Source organism: Pelecanus crispus, chromosome 11 (genome assembly GCF_030463565.1).
Source record: "Pelecanus crispus isolate bPelCri1 chromosome 11, bPelCri1.pri, whole genome shotgun sequence".
In the NCBI taxonomy this organism is placed as follows: Eukaryota; Metazoa; Chordata; class Aves; order Pelecaniformes; family Pelecanidae; genus Pelecanus; species Pelecanus crispus.
The window spans coordinates 30,335,494-30,357,903 of NC_134653.1; the positions used below are offsets into that span (position 1 = coordinate 30,335,494).

Here is a 22,410-nt window from a genome sequence, read left to right on the forward strand (position 1 = left end):
TTTTTTACTGAAAAATTACAAGTATTGATGTACATTAAAAGTCACGCTGACCTGTGCTGTTTGAAATGGCCAACACGAGTGCAGTTTCAGATTAACTTCCTAATTTTAGACAAATATTTGTCCTACGTTACTGTGTTGCTTTAAAAAAGTTCAACAACATTCTTCCCCATTCCCAAAACCTTGATTAACTGTGTTCTTTGGCAAATGAAAATATCCACCTGTGCTGCAGAAAGAAACCAGCTGGGAGCAGACAGACAAGACACCACTACCTGGAAGTGTTTTGGGGGCTATTTTTAAATTGAAAATCAGACATGATATAGGTTTTGTTATTAGATAAAACACTGCAACAAAACCAAGTTTTTTGCATTGTATTATCTACCTCGAGAGTCTCAAAAAGGTGTATAGCTTACAAGCTCAGGTGGCTCTGAACTGGTCTGCCTCTTCCTCAAAGAGGAAAACCTCTGCTGACTCCGCACTGAAAACCTTCGGAAGGACTCTCTGCTCCGGGATGCAAAGTGCCTGAAGGAAGAGGTTCGCTTGAAGGGAGTCCTGCTTCCACCTTCCCCGCTAGTCCGTTCATGAGCAACCGCAGTAGTGACTAAATTTAGTGCTTCCTGTAAGGATCTCCGCACTGTACCCATCCACTGGGTCATGTGAGTTTGTGCCACTGTCAGTTTGTCTCCAAGGTAATCCATTTTTCCAGCAGAGATGAGAAATCAATATTCAGTAGCAATTACTGTAAAATATATTCTCCTTAACAGCCCTGATTGTATTTTGCAAAAAAGATTCCACTTATAAAATATTTTCAGCTAATGTAAGTAGCACTACACCATAACCATCAGCATATTTCTATATTTAAGTAACAAAAGGTATGTGAGGTTGGAGACTGGTATTTGTCAAGTAGGAAAAAATAAAAGACTTTTCCTACTTACAATCAGATTTCCAGAGTTCCATCAAAATATGTTTAATTCAGCCATGTTAAAGAGAGAAATCAAGGTTTAAATCCTGACACAGTCACTTGAAATTAGTCCATTTACAAGCACAGAATCAGTCTCTTACTGTCTCATTTCAGAGCTGGAAAAGCAACTCCCCTTTTAAGCCAAGTTTTTGTTTTGCTGTAAATATCAGAAGGATGAAAAAAACCATATTCTTCTGGCTCGGCAGCTTTTCAGGTAACAGTACATTAAACAAAGTTCTGATGCTTCTATGCAATCCATTTAGCAGCAAAACAATTAGATCTTGTGAACAATAAATCCAAATTATTTTCTTCCCAAAAAACTCTGCAGGGAGGTATCAGCATCGGCAGAATCCCCTCCTCACCAGTCTTCCTGTCTTCAGAACCATTCTACAAGATTTTCCCTTCCAGAAATGCAGATCACAAGCTCGTGAGGCACGGTGGAGCTGAAGGGGAACCGTGTCAAGCCTGCTGCTTTCAAGACCGGACTTGCTGGCTGCTCAGAGCCTGCCAAGAGATCTTCTGAATGACATCAGCTGCTCTGCTTCAAGGGGGGGCTTCATAACAGAGGAATGGAGCTGGGAATGGTAAAACACTGTACCAGTGGCCAGCACAGAGACTTTCCCCACGCCTATTAAAGCCGCTGCACACGCCTGCTCCTCTCCTGGACAGCACTCTGAAGAAGCTGCTGGATCTCAGAGCTGTCTGCAAGCCCGGCTCAGTCCCACACAGCAAGGCTCGCGTGCTCTGACCGCTCCCTGAGCAAGGCTCAAGAGGTCACAGGCAGGCGAAAGCTGCTGCTGCTGCTGCCGCTGCCTCCGGCATCTCATTCCCTCCTCTCGGTCCCTGCCTCCCCTCTTCCCGGAGGAAACAATGAGCTAGGTGAAACAGCCGCAGAGGTCTGCCTGAGGAAGGATCTGGGCTGGGCTTTATTATAGTACAGGCAGGGTTGCCATGGCAACCAAGGGAACAGCATCTGCTTGCTGCCTAAGCAGGCAGGAGTTGCACAGATCTATTGGAATGATTCATAGTTTGCATTTGTCACGTGTACTTACTGATTTTAACCCTTCCTTGGGAAAACAGCAACATCTCCGCCGGGGAATGTTTTACGCTGACACCAAAAGGCTTCCTAGTCGGGTAGGGCAGGTTAGGACAAAACCCACACCCCGTTCCCGTCGTTTGATGGGGTACCGGGGCAGCGCCATCATGGAGAACTGTTTTATTATGCGATTCACAAACTCCAACAAGATACTTGCAAGTTAGTGACTATGATATCAGTGCGCGATAATGATTAAGCCAGAAGCTCAAAACAAAGCTGAGCAGGTCTGACAATTTAAAGCAGTTTTTGCCACTTTCACGCACTGTTAACAACTTTCCCTGTCAGTCCCCAACTCTGCTCCCTCCTCGGCAGCTGGGAGACCGTGGGGTTGGTACCGCCACTGCAAAGCCTGAAACGGGTCGGGGTAACAAGACGACCCCACAGATAAAAGCAGGTAACGCTGAGCAGTCATGTCACCAGCCATGGAATTTCTAGGAACAGCCTGTTTGGGGGGGCAGCAGAAATAAAAGCTATGGTTTTAAATCAGTAAACCTAAGTAGGTGTCCAAAGTCAAGACATGACTAGTTTAGAACTGAGGGGAAAGAGAGATACAGGTATGAAGGTAGGGAAGGCATGTTGAAAGCTGCTCACTTTCTTGTTTATTCAAGGGGGTTTTTTTCTTGCTGTTGCTTAGTTTGCCGTACAAAGTACCATGGTCTTGCATCATCCTCTCCTCCCCTAAACCTTTCAGGAAGAGATTTAATGGAATGAAAAATTTCTAGATAATATGTTATGAAATGGCTCTCACATAAAGTTTTATCGTATCAGAAATTACTTACAGACATGCACACAAGCATAAGACGCTCTGAGGAAATGGAGTGTCTTGCCTTTTAAGCATTGTTTTTAAGAGTTGAACTCCACCAACCTGTAACTTATCTTCAAGAAAAACTTTGATAACAAAATGCAGTGTTCCATATCTTACTCTTCATTTCTGAATACATTATGTTTGTTTTGAACATTCTCAAATTAGCAGTCTAACAAAAACCCTCAGTGTTAAAAGGGAATCCAACCAATAGAGAAAAAAAAACCCCTTTTTCCTCACATAGCTCTTCTTTTTAAAGAGCTACAGACTTGTTTTTGTATGGAAATAGAAAGAGATACTTTTGATCAGATGCCCCAAGAGCTGGGTGTTTCTTGTATTTTTAAAGAAACAGAAAAAAATTAAATTTCTTCTGACACAGTTATGGATAATGCTTCACAAACAATGGAGATCCTGCATCCAAAGTTGAAATTTAAGACTTACTACACATTTTTATGCTGTTTAGTCTAAGCTCTATATTTCAAACATCTGCACATTTGCAAGTGCAGCTCTGTGCTTGTTGCAGTGCAGGGATTCTTCACAAGGCACTTTGCTATTTTAGATAGTCTCAGGCTCTGTCTGATTCAGTAGCCCCCCGAAATAGCAATCACAGAGCTCTGGACTGTAGCTGCCATGCAAGTTAGTCAGCAGTCCCTTCACCTAAACAGGACAGGCAGAGCAGAACTGAAATTTAACCAACCTTCTGGTGTTATCACCTGTCAAAAAATGGGAGGAGATCCACGACCAGATTCAACCCAACATCCACAGAAGGTGGCTTTCTTGCAGCTTGCTGCAAGAACTTCTGACACATGTATGTGACTTGAAGGATCTGAAAATTCACTAGAGAATATATTCCACTTTTTTATTAGACCTCCCCTGAAAAGAGTGAGGTGTTATGCTCAATTTACCATTTTCATCCTTAGAAGACTGTAAAACTGCTGATTGAGACTATCTGCAATACTAAATTTAGTATCTTCTGGCTACCACATGAACTTACTGCTAGGTATTTAAGTATACTCAGCATCTAAATTAATGCTTAGATTTACACTTCAATTAACATGGCAAAACATTTTAGGAGATAATCAGATGTGCTTTCACCATCAAATTCAAATGGTTGAAGATTTTTCCATCCCTCCAGCTGAAATGCAGTGACTGCATGTTCTCCTGCTTGAGCTCCATACCAAAACTGGCCGAGTTCAGCAGCTGCCAGGAGAGTGACAGACTATGCAGTCACACTTGGTTTCCTTAGAAAGTCCATCTAAAAATAACTGTCTGAAAAAAATGGATTAAGTTTTAAGAAAATTTGTAGCAATAGCGCTTTATTAAAATGCATCTGCATAGCAATTACATAGAAGAAACATCCTCAGAAATACCTCTCACTGGACTGGATGGATTATTTCACAATACATTTTTTTTATTTTCACCCCTCCCCACCAAAAGCATAATATGCTGACCTCTGCCTTGATCTGTGCACAGTGTGTGTGTGAGGAGGGTTATTCTACTGTATTAAAATGGACTGCTTCTACCCCTTCTATTCTTGTAAGTAAAATAATCCACCGAAACCTCAAAGGACCCCATTACATCAGCCAACCAAAGCTGGAGAACACTTGAAAAGTATAAAGGACGGAGTTTTCAAAAGCTGTAAGAAACTGAGTAGCAAATCATGTTTTTGGCCTTTCTGATTCAAGTGATATTTCACCTGTATGAAAAACACAAGCCACTATTAAAAATAATTTTAAAAGACATAAATCAACTTCACAATAGATTAAGGACTATATTAGCCATAGAAGAGTATCAATTTCAAAGAGCACGCTGCCACGGACAAGGTCTCCTGCCTGTGGGCGTGCACACACTGGACCAAGAAAGCCTGGGCTCCCCGGGGAGCACACCAACTTGTTCTCTTTATTTCTTTTCTAAGGCTCCCCAGAATATGATGCTCTGTAGGACTCCACACAAACTTCCCAGCTGGCAAAAGCTCACAACTGTATTTTAATTAAATAACAGCATGTGGGTTACACACGAGCTCTCTTTACTTCTTCTCTGGTGAATCCACGTATCTTTTTATAACTATCAGCCTAGAGGACATAGCTTAAACCATACAGACGTTCTGTAATTGTCTCCCAGCCACTTCAGTGCAGCAGTCTTTCTGGCTGACCAAGGGTTTGTTTCTGAACAAGAACAGCACAAGCTGATCTTCTGCCCTTGAAAAATACTAGTGATTATCTCATGCTGCAGCCACCATGGATCTGTCAAGGGTCTGCAGTTTCAGAAAACAGAGAGCGCACATTGCTAACCATTACTGCATGACTAATTACCATAGTAGCAAATGGGACCTCATTATTCAAACATTGCTGGATACTTTTATTATTAACGTCTATTCCACCTACAACTCAAAAATACGATCCTGCACAAAGGAGTGAAAATCCCTATTTTTCCCCTCATTCAGTAGAAAACAAAATTCTATGGCTACATTATATTTTCCAAAAGCTTCTTTCAGCTCATTTTGAGCTTTACCTGTTCTCAAATACATATAATTATGCTAATGACTATATAGGATTGGTAGGTCAAATTCAAAACAGGCCTGCATGTAGCACAGCACATAATGCACACACCATGAGAGGCAGGTGGAACTTGCAGCACAGCCTCATGATGAGTGCGAGCCGTTCAAGTCCACAGGACCTTTAGCAGTGGCTGGGTCCCCCCCATCACCCCCTTCCTTCTGGCAGCACTAGCGTGCATGGAACTGGGAAGGCAACCCAGCTGAAGACCTGTCAGAAGGATATTGGGGATTAGTTTTCACCTAGACTGGATCCCTGAATGATCCTTTGACAGCAAAGCAGACGTGACGGAGAAGGATGGGCAACTTTAGTTTAAACTAACTGCAAAACCAGAGCCTCTGCTTTTCCTTTGTGGGACCCTGCCTCACACCCACTTAAGTTAGCAATTATTAATAATTCATGTATTTCTTAAGTGTTTTCTGGGAGTCATCGTCCCACGTACAAACAAATATCATGATGTTTGCACTTGCAAAGATCGTGACAGCCTCAATTCCATCTCTGCCCTCTTAGTTTGTCCATCGCAGTTACGCTCCGTCTTCAGCAACCACCAAGGAGCAAAGCCTGCCCTTGTAAGGCTGTTCTGGTCCTGCATTCCACATCAACTCTCTTTCAGTTTCATTAGTAAGAGAACTTAATTTAATCTGTTGTGTTTGACATTACGGACTATTTAAAGATGCAGCAGTGTGCTGAGCTTAGCTACGTGGCTCCAGACTCAATTACTCCTTGGGTTCCTCAGACACTACAAAACAACTTATGCTTTTTATATCCGCCTTATTTTTGCCTCTGTATTCTCTATTTTGTCACCTGAATTGTCATATTCAAAGAAGGACTAGCAAGCATTCCTAACTACAGGCTGAATTTCTTACATGTAACATCCCATAATAAAAGTTTTTACTATGTCATCCTCAAATTCTCATTTAAACTAAAAAACAAATGCTTTGATACTCAGTCATCTGAAATGCCAAGTAATATTCTCAAGGCTTCCCAATGATCTGCCAGTTCACAAGTCCTGCTCCCCCTATGAACCGTTCCCCAATTGCCCCACTGTCCTGGCCAGTCAGCAGGGCCCCGGCCGCGCAGCTAGCAGACACAAAAGCCTAACAGCTGGAGCAAAGGTTTTTGGTTTTTTCTTTCATAGACCAACTGAACTGCTTTAAAACAGTCTTAACTTGGGAAAACACATGATTTGTAAGGGCCTGGGCAGATATAGTATGTTTTGCTTTCCACTTACAAAGAACAAAACTGTGTATCAAGTTGGTTTCTTTAAAATGCTCCAATCTACTTGCCAGTTCTCACACCCCCCTTTCTCTTCAAAATGACTTGCTATTACACAAACAAAAAAGACAAATCCTCTGGGTACATTCTGTAGAATATCTGGATTTAGGGAAATCTGAAAAATGCACAAGTTTCAATCAGGTTATCAGATTTATGAGTAAACCCTGTCTACATTTGTCTGCCAGGTTAAACCTCACTTCGCCGGCAAGAAGACAGACTTACAGAATTAAAGGCACTTCTTCTGCTATTGTCAGTGAGCTGTCACAACTGTTCATAGAACAGTCTTAATGCACAAAGTCTTTAATTTTTATCTTTGTTCATGGCACATAGCAATCTTTTTTCGTTTAAGCTAAAAAAAAAAATTAACACAGCGCTTAAGTTAAACAAAAGGCTTACATTTAGGTGCATGAACAAAAGACTGGAATTGTTCAGGCTCCTGCACCTGTTTATAATTGACAGAGTTCAAAACCTGGCATAATTTCAAAACTGTTAACAGGCTGCTTGGTGCATGGGCGCAGAAGATTTCTGTGCCATGCATCGTCTAGGGGAAATGGAAATAAATCCCTTGGCCCAGTCAAGGTCTGTTCTGAGAGAGGAGAAAGAGATGATACGATTCACACCACAGCATCCATCTCTGTCTCGAAGCCAGCAGGCCAGGCACCAATCTGCAGCAGGCTAGGCACCTTGTCTGCAGCTCAACATCCTTCAGACTCACACCTTCCCCGTATGCTTCCAACACACTGGGTATCACCAGCTGTGATGCAGGTACCTAGTATGCCCACGCTGGAACAAATTTATGACACAGGCATAAATAAACCAACCAGTAAAACCAACACTGCTGCACAGGTACTCTGAAGACAACAAAAACCTTGCTTCCCCTCTGATTTTTACACAGTATCACATATACCATAACAAAATAATTGACATGACATACACTCTAAGCCAATCATTGAGGTAAGCCTGCTTCTTATTCCACCCTTTTTCCCATTTGCTGTACCTAGCTTTCCCATCCCTCAAATCCAAGATTCCTCATGAAACTTAACACAGCCAAAGATGAAGAGCTTAGTGGTTTTATCTCTTTTGGTTTGGTGTTTTTCTTTTTCATGGCAGTACAATAAATACAATTCATTCAGATGCCTAGACTGTTTCACCTGCCACAATAACCATAAGCACTCTACAGTCAGAAGGGGAAAGAGAGAGAGGAAAAAAAAGAGTTGAATGGAGTGTTTTAGCACAGGGACTTTGTACAGTGTGTATATACACTGAAATCTATTTTGTAACCTGAAACACTGGGTATCTCAATATTTACACTAAATATTTGTTTTCTATTCCTACTTTCGTTTCCTACTAAAACTAAGCAAATTAAGTTCATGTATACAGTTTTAATTTATGCTTACTCAGAATTTAAGACAACTTGCATAGAACTTGACATTAAAGGCGTTCCCCTCGTACACATAGCCAGCTACAAAAGAGACTGAAATTCCATTTCTAGACTTTTTTTCTTTTATTGGGTTATTTTAAAAGCCCACAGAGGCCTCACAAACTAGTGAGCAATGAGAGACTGCAGTAGCAACAGGTTCTGGATCAATGCTTGTAACGTTTACACAAGCACACATTAATACAAGAGACTTTTAAAGAAAGGTGCTAAAGCACTTCATATATGAAGTATCTCATCAATGCAGTCCACGGCTATTTTAAAAATCTTCATTTTAAACAGAGGTAATAACAACCTCAGAGTAATACTAATTTCTTAAAGAAGTAATGCATTTCAATCGTGGGAAACAATTACATTTTGAAATTCAGTGCCAGGGGCTTTGCAGACAAATACTTTTCATTTATTCCTCCAGGTTGAAAAGCAAAATTAAATTTCTTGATACTTCTGCACCATAACTGCAAAAAGGCCTATGTAATAAAACTGTCTTTGCAATTTGCCTCTGCAGTCTGAGTCTCATCTGATCTGGAACAGGACACAAGAATTCCTTATTTATCATCCAGTCAAATTTGCTTCAGGACGACCTTCGCTAAGAAACTAATTTGTGTCCCTTTGAAGACATCACATTCCCCAGTACTCAAGTGTCTGCACAGACCATGTCACCTTAGGACAAATACTCATCATGGCCTCATCTCCTACCCCACAATGTAATGGACCAGTGGCAGTGCAAGCTCTAGAAGGCTGAATCCCTTTGACAGCCAGCCATTGAAAACAGAAACGATATCACTCACCTGATGCACATCCTTATTCCACAACTACCTTACTGTTGAAGTTCACCTGTGGTATTACCACTTTTGTTTGATAAACCACAGAGCTGAACTCACTTGGCTACCACCATGCTATCCTGCCTACTCCAGCTGAACCTGACAATCCTCTCAAAGCACAAAAAGCATTATAAAAATAATCACGTTTTATGGCAAGCACAACAGAGTCCCCTCACGCAGGGGCAGAAAAGTAACAAGAACATTCCCTGCCACAGAAAGTGACTTCAGAGAGGAAACCAGCAACTTCCCTGCAGACCTATGGCACAGGTTTTGCCACTTCCGCAATATAAATGAATATGCTCTGCCAAGGTTTCACAACCAACCAACCAAATAGTTCATAGTCACTGCATGCATCTTCTTGAATATCAGCTGAGAGAGGACAATAAAAAGGAACAAGAAAAGACAAAACAAGAGAAATACATCCTTTCTCCAGGTCTCGTACACCAAGAGGTTTGGCTAGACTACGGGGAGGACAAAATGGCAGTGAAATAAATAAATAAATATATGAAAGAAACAAAAACCCCACACTCCTCAGGTACAACTGTCATCTTACAGCATCACTGGAACACCCCTGGCCCGGCGAAGGAACAGGTATGAGCAGTTCCCAGATCAGCGTGCGAAAGGACAGTGGACACACTGTTCCTTGGGCTCGGCGCTGGCTGAGCGCTGCTGCCAAGCAGAGCCAATGCTCAGCGCTGATAAAAATGGAGCTTACGTTAGACAGGGCCTCCTTCCTCGCCTGCAGTCCAACTCCTCTCTCTCCCCTCTCCCCCATTGCAAAATGTGAGGTTTGGTTCCAAAGGTCTCTGCAAGCAGCATATCACCTGTCTGGGGAGCAGGAAGGAAATTTTTTTCACCCTATTTCGTATCATTTGTCTTGACTGTGGGCATTCCAACCTCCTCATTCTGTATACATTCATCTGCGGTAAGAATGACTTAGAGTTAGAATCATGAAAGCAAGCAGAAAAACACATCTGGTGCTCAGGAAGTAAAGGTTAAAATGGCCAGCTCGAAAGAGAATTAGAGGATTCGGAAGCAAGTATGAGGGAGGTCCTTGACACTCTATAACCCCAACAAGGTGGCAGGAACATTAAAGGGGTAAATGTCTCGTACCTACCTAGTGGTAATTTATTAAAGCTGAAGCTTATGCCTGAACATGGATTCCCGTCTCACCCACATCTTCTGACTAATAAAACATTCTCCGCAGCACACAATGAGAATTGTCCAACATAACGCTGTGAAAAACAGCAAAAACCTGTTGGAAGTGTTGTGTGTGCAGCTGATTAAACTTCCGTGTGCAAGGTTCCAAATCATTTTTATATACAAAGAGCTACCACTTTTAACATCTTTTCTTCTTCAATCTTTAAAAAAAAAAAAAAAAAAAATAGCGTGACCCAGTGTGATCAATAAATTTGAAACACACAGTTAGACATCCACACACTTCAAACAAGACAAGAAAAAGATTAGAAATTTTGCTGGGACATCATCTTTTCCCCTCCCACACAAGAAGCACATTAGCGTGTATGAAATGAAGCTTTTTATCACAAACATTTTGCAATGTTTGCTGAAGAAGGTCAGATACCGAACACATCTAATCTGCCTGCAAGTCCACCCCATAGCCTGACTCTTCTCACTAGGAACACTTGGGCCCCAGCTGCCGTGCACTCTCTGCCCGCTTTTGTAAGCTCTCATCCACATCCCCCTCCCCGCTACCACCACCCTTCCCAACATGTTTCATGGTATCACATGGCTTCTGTCCATTCTTTAGATTATGGATCTTTGAGGGTAGGTTTGCCTTACTGTTTCTGTAAAAGATAGGTAACACTCATGTACATTGTAACAACAAAACAAAACAAATTACAGCACTATCGCCTCAGTCAGATAAAATTTTGTACCTTACGTTCTCATTTAAGAAAAGTCACGTTTAAGTAAGATACGTACACTTCTTACGGATTTAAATCAAAGAATGATAACAGAAGGGGCAAGAACAGGGGAAAGCAGAGGCACAGAGTGAGTCTTATTAAGTTCCAAACGCACTTGAAAGCTGCACTTTCCTCCGAATTAACCAATATTAGAGAAAGCAGATAAGAAGAAAAAAGCCTTAAATTTGCATCCCTTGTTTTCCTTACAGAACTACACTTGTGATAAAAGAAAACACATTAATAGTTTTCATGACTGAACACTCCACATACTCGTTTATACCTGCCAAAGTAATTTTACCATTCGAATACCATGCTCATCCTTGATGGGATCAGTGAAAAACTGCAGTTCCCCATTTTATTTGTAATCAAAGTAGAAAGTCAGCCATCCTTTTCTCTGTACAAAATTCTGTGCACTTTTACAGTAGTATGTAATTATCCCGAGATTAATAAAAATCTGTAAACAAAGGTAATTGTGAAATATAACTTTGAATCTAAGTTTTTAAACAATTTTAGTTTAAATACAATTACCAGTAATAATTGCAACAACTAGAGTGCCAGAGCAGTTTTTCAGAAAATGTTAATTCTTTTGTCCCCCAAACTATGTTTCTCTTGAGCTTAATAAAGGCCCAGTTAAACATCCTGAACACGCATAGTTTTTGTACCTTGAATTGTTTCAGTATAAAACAAAGCTATCAACATTAAAGCTGAGGGAACAAGCTAAAAATATACTATGATGTTTGAAAGCCCATGTACATAATCATGCAGCACTTCCCTTCCATCTCAATGGAGGAGGAAAAACTGAAAAACAAAACAGAAACAGGAAATTCCTACAGCACAAATATTCTGGAAAGTACTAAAAACATTTTCTTTACATTTGTTTACGTCAAAGGATCAAGCCAAGCAAAAGATGGGTAGTTACAGTTTTTTCCATTTATACAAATAAAAATCCATGATGAAGAAAGTTTTTTGTTGATAAACATTACCATACAAATACTAGACATTCCCTCCAATGCGGGCTGAAAACTACAAACAAATTAGCTACAAGCTTAGCAATAAGCTAAGCATTAGGTGATACAAAAGCTAAGGAAGATGCTATGGAAAACCAGGAGCTATCTTACAGTAGGGGAGGTATCTAATGTCAACAAGAAACACAATATGAAACTTAACTGAAAAGGGAGCTATTTGCACAGTGAAATGAAAATATGAACATGTAAACAAATACAAAGCAGGCTGAACGCCACATGCTCCCTGCAAACGTGCCCAAGCATTCTCAGGAGCCGTTCTGTTGTTTTGATCAAATGCACGATCTCAACACGCGACTGATTCAATTCTCCCCGAGGCCCCAGTCTTCAGTTAGGGAATCTCCCCAGCATGCCAGGCAGCCACAAGGCAAAAACTTCAGCCTGCAAAGGGTCTCCTTGCACCAGCGAGGCAGAACAAAGCAGTACCATAGCCAGGGCTCTTCTATTAAGTCCATCACGGGAACAGTTATTTCTCTGTCACTTGATCCAATGGACACTCACATGTTAAGCGCAAAACATCTTTAACAGAGACTTCCTGAGGACAGAATGTGGCTGTATTGGGTTTGCATGGCAAAATTTTGGTAGCCGGGGGGGCTACAGGGGTAGCTTCTGCGAGAAGCTACTAGAAGCTTCCCCTATGTCCAATAGAGCCAATGCCAGACGGCTCCAAGAGGGACCCACCACTGGCCAAGGCTGAGCCCATCAGTGATGGCGGTAGCGCCTCTGTGATAACATATTTAAGAACAGGGGGAAAAAACCAAAGGAACACAAAAACTGCAACTGGAGTGAGGAGTGAGACTATGTGAGAGGAATGACTCTGCAGACACCCAGGACAGTGCAGAAGGAGGGCAGGAGGTGCTCCAGGCACGGAGCAGAGATTCCCCTGCAGCCCCTGGTGCAGCCCATGGCGAGGCAGCTGTGCCCCTGCACCCATGGAGGCCCACGGGGGAGCAGAGATCCACCTGCACCTGGGGAGGAGCCCACGCCGGAGCAGGGGGATGTGCCCAAATGAGCCTGTGACCCTGTGGGAAGCCCACACCGGAGCAGGCTCCTGTCAGGACCTGTGGACCCATGGAGAGAGAGGAGCCCAGGCTAGAGGAGGTTTGCTGGCAGGACTTGTGACCCCGTGGGGGGCCCACGCTGGAGCAGGCTGCTCCTGAAGGACTGCACCCCATGAAAGGGACCCACGCTGGAGCAGTTTGTGAAGAACTGCAGCCTGTGGGAAGGACCCACATTGGAGAAGTTCGTGGAGGACTGTCTCCCGTGGGAGGGACCCCATGCTGGAGCAGGGGAAGAGTGTGAGGAGTCCTTCCCTGAGGAGGAAGGAGCAGCAGAGATGATGTTTGATGAACTGACCACAACCTCCATTCCCCATCCCCCTGCACCACTTGATGGGAGGAGGTAGAGAAAATCAGGAGTGCAGTTGAGCCCGGGAAGAAGAGCAGGGAGGTTGGGGAGGAGAAGGTCTTTTAAGATTTGGTTTTATTTCTCATTACCCTACTCAGTTTTGATTGGTAATAAATTAAACTGATTTTCCCCAAGTCGAGTCTGTTTTGCCTGGACCCACGAGCTTTTTTGTTATATTTTCTCTCCCCTGTCCAGTTGAGAAGGGGAGTGATAGAGTGGCTTTGGTGGGCACTTGACATCCAGCCAGGGTCAACCCACCACAGTGGCCTAAAATACCTCCAACTGCTAAACTTTTCTCACAGGGCAAAGAAGGTAAGTGAAGTGACAGAAAACAAGCATGCTACTTCTGCTCAAAATGGTAACAGGAAGAAGAAGGTTGGGAAATCTCTTGTTCCCATAAGAGTGAGTCAAATTACGTGCAAACGAGACAGAACAATCCGATATGAAGAGACATTCAAAGTATTTCCTTCTCTTTGACTGATGCAAAGTTTTACTGTCAATTCAGACCTGCATATGAGCAGTCATTCAAACCCCTCCTCACCAACACCCTTCTGCAAAGGCATCAAAATCCAACTTCAGGGATAATGCCAGCTTTGCTAATTTCATTCCATCTCCTTAAAGTTTCACCATGAAATTCTGATTCATCTCGCTAAATGCAGTCTGAGCAGTTTTGTAGCATTGTACCTCAGCCAGCACTCACTTTTCATCAGAGGCAGTCAGCCCCGGTACGTAGGCTGGATGGGGTTTGTCATCCACACCCTGTAACAGCAGGAATCCCCTTATGCGAGAAGAGCTCTTTTCTTGTGCACAGCTGAGCTTTTGGGGAAGCAGGATTTGGTCCACACACATTGCATTTATTAGGCAGGTTCTAGCAGTCAGAAAACATCTCCTCAAATCTCCCAAGTTTTAGCGTTGCTTGGTAACGCTGTACCTAAAGTCAGGGTCCGTTTCGGCATGCTCCCGAACGTCAGGCAGCACAGGCAATTCAAAACACAGCAAACACATGCAGGCCAATTTCAAGAAGTGACAGACAGACAGACTGCATGCTATACTGGGGAACGATATGTTCTCTGAAGAGTTAGATTTGGTCCAAAGCACGCTGCTCTCTTAAATCAGTCAGTAAAAGCCAAGTTTACTATTTCTTAAATAGTGCATTTCTGTCATCCTTTTCAAAGGGATAAAATACGGAACTTTTTATTACCGTCTGCCTGGAGAAATTTGGTAGTATTTCTCTTTCTCACAGAGGGTGCTCGGGTAACCTCCAACTACTGAGGCTTCAAATCTGACTTTCAGAATTCAGTGAACACTCTGAAGGAAGAGCATGTTTTTTTGTGCAAGGGATTTCCTTCTTCAAAGAGTAGTAACAAGAAGCTGGAAGGTAAAACTGCATCTTAAATCATTTCAGCTGTTCTCAGCATAATCACATGCTGCCTAACAACTGTCTAAACCACCTTCCCACTGCACAGCTGGGAAGCACTGAGCGCCTGATTGTTCTTTCCATTTTCGCTCTACAAAACACTATTCCACACGTCTTTCATTTACATCAGCCACTTCTTGATCGCAGTAAGTAGAACAAGTATCAAGTCTAAGTTTATACAACACATCCTTCATCCATTTTATCTTGCAACATGCCATTTTTATGAAAAAAGCAATGGCATTTATTCGCCATTGCTGCGTAGCACTGCATGCATACACAGTTCCGTTACTTCTTGGACTCTTTGCTCTTACTGCCTCCTCCTCCTCCCATGCCCAGCCCGTCAGCCCCACGTCCCCCTTCGGGAGGGTGGCTGCGCAGCCCAGCCGCACAACGGCCCGATGCTCCCACACCCCGAGATGTGGTCGGTGCACTGGTGGGGGACCACAAGCCTGCTGACCCCACGCTTACACCAAGCTACACCCAGCCAACACGCTTTTCTGGAGCCCAGAGCAGCGGTGCGGTACAAGAACAGCCACACAACTCTGCAGAAGGCTACATCTCAAATTGCTTATCAGGGTCATTGTTACAGGAGTGGCCTTCGTTTACATTAAGTGCATTATTTCCTGCTTGGTCTGGAACTCTGTGGAGCTAAAAGGTTGATTTGCTGAAATTCCTTCTGCATTCTCAACTAGATTTGCTGTATTTCCTGCCCTGAACTGTGAAATACTGCTGAATTATGGAACAAATGCAGAAGTAAATCCAGTCCAATCTGACATTGGCAATCTCCAACCCTAGCAATCAAAACTTGCCAAATATGTACTGTGGTTAGCAAATATTCTATACTGCCTTCCTTAATGGGGCAGGTATTTGTTAGCCTCAACCATGAATCACAAAACCAAATACTACATTTTTTCCAAGCTTCATTCAGGCTTAAGATTTACCTTAAGTTCCTTTTTAAGAGAAGCTTTCCACTGCAGTACAAAGTCCTGTCATATCTTGAGGAAAGGCCACTACAAAAACCTACTTTCACCATGCTCAAGTTGCTCTCTAAAATGCTGTTTCCCTTCAGTACAGTAAACACACACTGGCTGTATGAACAACTCACAACTGCTGAAAGAACAGGAACAATAGTGGGAACTTGGCTGTCTCCCAGCATTAGCAACATGGACAACAGCATGGGAAAGCAGGAACTAAGTCAAAACAACTTTAAGTCAAAATATTAGTGGAGAGGCAGGGAAGTTACCTCTGCTTTGTATGTATAAATGAGATTTAACAGTCCACTTTAGCCCCGTATCAGAAGCGTCCTCACTACTTCAGACACAAATTAAAAAGTTGAGGGGCAGGGGCAGACAACCCACCAGTTCCAGCTTCTCTGAGCCTGGAATGATACAGTCGTTACAAAAAAAAAAATTACTGGGTCTACAAATGGTTACATCTTACTGAATGCAAACCTTATTGCACTGAGTTAACCTAGAATGCACTATTTCATAAAAGCATTTTATGGTAAATTAAACTTAATACCACACCTAATTATAACAAACTGTCATGGATTCTGCACTGTTTCCCTTGTGCGAGCTCTGAAGCTCAAGAGGACGAGTGGCCTCATGCCAGCACACCAGCCTCCTGCGGCTGAACAGCACTCTCTCGCGTTCCCACAGGGAATGGGCTTCCTTGGCTGGGTTTGTTTTGGCCGCTTGCTCTTAGCAATGACACAAAAGTTAGAATTCCCCTCCTACAGCAGCATTCAAGAATTAGGAAAATGCCTTTCCAAACAGATTTTTCCCTGCAACAGGGCTTTGTTTACTCAGATTATTTGAAAGGAAGATTTAGCTGCTGACATCAGCACAGCAGATACACCTCAGACACTACCTGGGTGTGAGAGATTTTTTAGTCTTTGGAAAAAATGCATGTCTGAAATGCAATTGTCCCATCATCAAAAGTAAATCCCGTAACAGAATAGCAGCAAACACTGTCCACAGGAAATCCCCAGGCAGCGCACACAGAGGGAAGCCGCACAACACCGACACAGAATGCCTTCCCTCCCTTAAAGCAGGGCTAACCATTACACGTGGCATGCAGACCGATGATTAAGGTTTCCTTGCATCACCCATCAAAATGCTGTTGCAGTGACATGCCGCGGCAGCATGGCTATTATTGAGCTGCCACTTCCTTTGAAATCACCTGATAAAGAGTTATCAAAACCACTCTTAAAAGGCAGCAACTAAAACCTCATCAAAACAAAACTTAGATCTTACTTCTTACTTAAATATCCCAATTTTCTTTTGATTTTGCAATTATTGTTTAATGACTGTCAATAAAGAACATCTTTTTAAACCATCACGGTGCTGCAGGGTAACATTTTATTTAAAACATGTCATTTTCCTTTGAATGCTTTCAGGATGTAGCATTTGCTATTTGAACAAAGGCAAGTGCCAGACTGAGAAGAAGCAACTCATCAAGAACGGTACCTAGCATGTTCAGGAAACTCACCACCATCATTCACACCAGAAGGCCTGAAATGAATGATGAATCCGAAGCCCACTTTCATTTCCACTGTGCATCACAGTATGACGTATAACACAGAGCTACAAGCTTTATTGAGAGACTCTCTGTTGCTAACAGGACACTGATCTCCCACAGGCTTTTTCGAACTTCATTTTGTTAAAGCGGAGCCAAGGCCACTCTTAGAGCGTATCTATAACATGGTCACGTTTTCAAGGCATCTTCAGCCACTCATCTGCCCCAGATGCTCTTCTGTCACACTCAGTTGAAACTAATGAAACTATTCATTTTATGAGGTGTCAGGATTTATGCATCTGCCACACATGTTGTGGGGGGATCCAGACCAGGCCAGCATCTAGCTATCAAGAGAAAGACCACATATTCTCTAGAGATCACAGTACGCTCTCACATGAAGGAGTACACTGATAGCTGCTCTCAGCTCTTCCAGCTGTCTTCTCTCATCTACTGACATCATCTGTCTTATCTGGATTGAACAGCAATCACACAGCTCTCCATCGAGCCCCAAGGCTTTGACTGTTGATTGTCTCCAATACCACAGCAGCACAGCTGGAGGGCCAGCCAGCACTCCAAGCCAGGTCCCAGGTCCCTCACTAAGCATAAAACCAGCCACGACCGTTCTGAAGGTGGCTGTGACCAAAGTCGCAGCTGGCTCCTGGCCAAGGTACTAAAAACTGCATCTGTGACAGCTCACGTCCTGACACCAACCCTCCTCTCCCTGCGAGCACTTACAGCGCCTGTTCAAAATCAGCCAGGGCTCCTATTCTTTTCCTTCAGCACCTATTCTGGAACGGATCCAGAGTTTTCCTATCTCTTGCCAGCTCTGCCCCCACTGCAAGAAGTCTGGCCTCCACCCACTGAGCTGGCTTACGTTACCTAGTCCTACTTGTAACACTGATCATTATTTATCAGCGCGCTCTTACAGTAGCCTCAGATACATCAAAAAAGAAATTACATCATCAACACTGGAGCACCCCACAAAGTGCCCTGAGGCAGAACAAGAATTGCTCACAACTTTGAGATGGCTAAGGACAGGAACAGAACCAACTGAGAGTGCTCCACTAGTGGCTGTGTCCACCGGCAAGCCAAAAAAGCTGGTTATTGGACAAAGGGCATTACAAATGAACAGGAAACCTCATTACTGTGGCTGCATACCTGGCATGCTGACCAGCTCAACAGTCTGACTGATGCAAGCAGCTGGACAGCAGACTATTGAGCAGCAATTAAAGGACTTCTTATGCAAGTCAGACCTAAAGATGTCTTGTATCAGCTGCAGCAAAGCTCCTCACCAGCTGGAAAAAGGATGATGAATACCCCATGTACCCTGGAAAATACTCAAATTTAATAAATATAGCACATGGTCACTGGAAGACTGGCACTTGAATACATAATTACAATAATAACCAATTAAAGATGATGAAAAGATCACAGCTAGGAGGAAGGTACATGGCAGAGCAGAGAAGGAAGTGATGACAGGGAATACAGAGAGCTATGATTCAGTCTCAGAATTTCAGCTGCTGAACTACAGACCACCACAATGCATTTGGCAATTAGCGTGCAGTGCTCTGCTTTATGCTTATCTGAGCGTTTGACTGAAGGGGTCCAAATAACAAATACAGTCTGTAACAATGTATGACTAAAAGCAACTCAGTTTGGCTTCCAGGTTGGTGGAAAAGGCAGCAAAAGGAATCAGTGCTGACACCAGCTGGATGGTAAACAGCCAGCCCTGAAAATGCCAGGAGGAAGAGCACCACCAGCAGCCTACGGGAAAACACAGGCTAAGGCAGGACCAACCACAGGCAGTCCTACCAAGGGCTGCAGACAGACCTAGGAGGCAGCCCGGACCCCTTTTCCCCCTATCACCAGCAAAAACCCGGTTGTATGCCATACAGGTAATATCTCACATCATCTATAATCTGAATGGCCAGAGTCAAAGAAGGATCGATACATAGCTGGAATGAAAAAACCACAAGCTTCTGAGCAATCTCTCCCAACAGCGAGCACATTTATAGTATGAAGAGACAATCTACTGAGAGTAAACCAAACACAGAGTGGTGTTTAAGAGTCCTGCTCTTCCCCTTCTCAAAGAAACATCAACTAATTTGCCCAAAACCAGACTGTGTTATCACACCAGCTAGGAACTTCTGCATTCTTGAGACATCCTAAAGACTCATAAAACCCTTATTGCACCAATCTGCAAGGCTCCATAAGCACTTTTGGCTTTCTTCTTTTATTGTTCTTTTTTTTAGCAAGTTGGCACAGTTGCAGCAATAGTTCTCAGCAGCTCTTGTTAGTCCATCTCCTGTCATCAAAAAATCCGATGCTCAGTCTTCCCTAGGAACCTGCTTCTCAGTAATCCCTGTTTCAGTGTTATGCATCTCACTAAAGAAAACACCAACCAAGAAAGAGCTACAGTATTTCAGAGTCCTGTGGCATGCCTCATTAAGAGTGCAAATGATCCAGGTTTGGTAAGCTTGCTCTCCTCCTCATATTGCAACCTGAATTTAAAAGGGAGCTCAACGTTGAATTACTGGACAGAACTCTGCCTGCATCTAATACAACGTACTGAACAAAACACATAACAACAAGTTTTCAGAAACTTAGAGCTGTCACTCCACACCCCTGACTACAGGACATAGACTTCTTGGTGGCCAGTCATCATTTCACACGTACCCGGGCAGACCACAAACTGTGCTGCGCTCAAAAAATACTGTGAGGATTTCTTTTGACGACTTTCCTACACATCACCATAACACATATCCTATTCAAAGATCAGAAGAGAAATCAGCAAGTAATTAGCAGATAGCTGGCACTGAGTGGGTCCACTGATGTCCCAACAACTCCACCACTGTGTAGGAGTAAAACAAATACACAGCAGAAGAGATGCAACCTATTAATAACTCAAAATAGTAGCTTTAAAAATGGATTTTCATTATAGTATTTTTTAATTAAGAGTTACAGCTTCTCCAGGTATGTCTACCTAATGAATAAAGTATCTTAGCTCCCCAAGATAGATTAAATAACACAAAGCTTGTCAACTAACCCTGACATCTCTGGTTACTCCTGATTATAAATAGAGACAACTGGTAAGTATCTCCTTAGTAGCCTTCAGCTGTAACATCAACACCAAAAGTGATAAAAAGGCACAGCTGTGCTTTTCCCTTAAAATTTCTTTTTCTATATATATATTTAATATCATAAATATCACAATTGCCCTTCCAATATTTTCTTGCAACATATCAGGAGAGTGTACGCTAAGGAAGACACCTAAGAGATACTTCAAGGCCTCTAAAAGAGCATATACACACAGAAAATATAACATACCTGTTCTGTTACAGACTAAAACTGCACAATATTAGATATCATCCCAGTGATCTGCTGGACTGATCAAAAAGTGTGGTTTGGGTTTTGGTTTTGGTTTTTTTTTCACCCACCCCAGCCTTATGGAAAAATCACCAGATACATGTGAAAACAAAAGCATTCAGAGATCTCTTTCAGACTTCTCACACTGGCAAACCATGAAGAACATCCACCCCCTTGTCATACTAAAGTCTGATGTATCACACTAAGTTTTTAATGTGCTATTTAAAGAAGCTTGCCTTTTAAAAATCTGGCTAATCAAAGACAAAAAACTTAAGAAATGTCCAAAGACTTCCATGTTTTACAATACTACAGTCTCCAATGGGAAAAGATTTTTAAGAAAACGCCCAGGTCTTCAAGTACTATTTTCTCTCCCAGCTGCAAAAAAAAATTACAGCAGGCAATCTCATCTCACTACCGATCAAAGCACATACAAGGCAAGGATTGTAAAATTAAACTCTAAATGAGGAAAGTCAACTCTTTGCTACAGTTTCAAAATGTGCTAACAAACAGCTAACATTAAAAGGTTTAGAGGTCAGTGCCGATTACGTGCTGAATTTACAGCTGAAAAAATTGCTAGATTAATGCAGACAATATCACAAACAAATGAAAACTGATATCTAATTAGTACAGAAGAAATTAAAACATTAAGTAGTTAGGTTCAAAGTAATATAGTACCTATTCAAAAAGGCTTTAAAAATCAAATTCATCTTTTATAAATGTGAAAAGATCAGACACGCAGGAATCACTGTGCAAAAGTAACCCTCCAAAGCTGGCAGCCTAGCACAGTAAAAGCCGCCTGTTAAAAAGAGCTTTTCATTGAAGAGGGCCCTAAGGATTGTTTGAAGAGGAAGTGCTCGCTGAGAAGGGTGAAACCTGTTAACAGTTAAATTAAAAATAAGTAAGGAATTGTAAAAATACACACTTCCAAAGCCATTAGTACTGGCCATTTTACTTAAATAGCAGGCAGCAGCTCTAGCTAGCAGTAGGAGAAGGAGTGCTTCTGAAAGCAGCAGTCTCTAGAGTCCAAGAAGAGCTTTTAAACAAACGGGGAGGAATATTTCTAATACGCAGTATGCAAAACTACAACTCCTACAGTTAGACATAAACAAGGAAGAAATTCCAATTACTAAGAGGGTTTTCTGAGGCACATTTAAGTAGTCTGCAGTCTCCTCATTTTAAGTGAGTATTAAGGATAAAATAGCCTTTCTCTACATATCAAATAAATCCCAAGTTTAATGTTACTATTCAGAAAGATCAGAAAAGCTGCCAAGCAAGCCATTGCTACATATAACAGTCTCAGGATTTTTGAAAACAGTTAAAAATGTCCAACTTGGTAAGCGCAGTTACATTAAAGAGTACACTTACCCACAAATATTGCAGGAACTTCAGCAAACGTGGACAGTAATAATACTCCATCTTCCAAAACACAAAGTTAATGCAAAACCATCCTTGTTAGATTCAGCCTCCCCACTCTTCCCCGCCTCCAGCAGAAGTTAAAAGCAGACCAGAGCAATTAAAAGCAACATGAATAATGTACGGTGCCTGTTTATCCAGCCCCACGTCACCAGGCTGAGCTCTGTGCCTTTAACAGATGCTTGTGGCTACTTATAAGCAGTAGCTGAGCTACCGGCACCATGTGACTTAACCACTTGTTATTTAGCATCTCACCGCTCAGACTTCTCCCATCTCGGTAATCCGGAATGTGTTAGTCTAGAATTAATAATAGTACTTTGGGTTTCGCACTAAAAAGCCCTTCATCTGGAAGGAAAGAGAAGCTTCTAAACCCACTCTGTTTTGCAGGCTGGGTTATGAAACGC

General features: G+C 42.5%; 1 protein-coding gene across 1 annotated transcript in view; it reads right to left on the reverse strand.

Moving 5' to 3' along the window:
* The window catches only part of KIAA1671 (KIAA1671 ortholog), a 49,704-nt gene extending 27,695 nt beyond the window's left edge, over positions 1 to 22,009 (reverse strand). The window contains exon 1 of the mRNA XM_075718488.1: positions 21,959 to 22,009. Within this exon, the coding sequence (XP_075574603.1) occupies positions 21,959 to 22,009 (51 nt within the window). The remainder of the gene's footprint in view (positions 1 to 21,958) is intronic.
* Between the last annotated feature and the right edge of the window lie 401 nt (positions 22,010 to 22,410).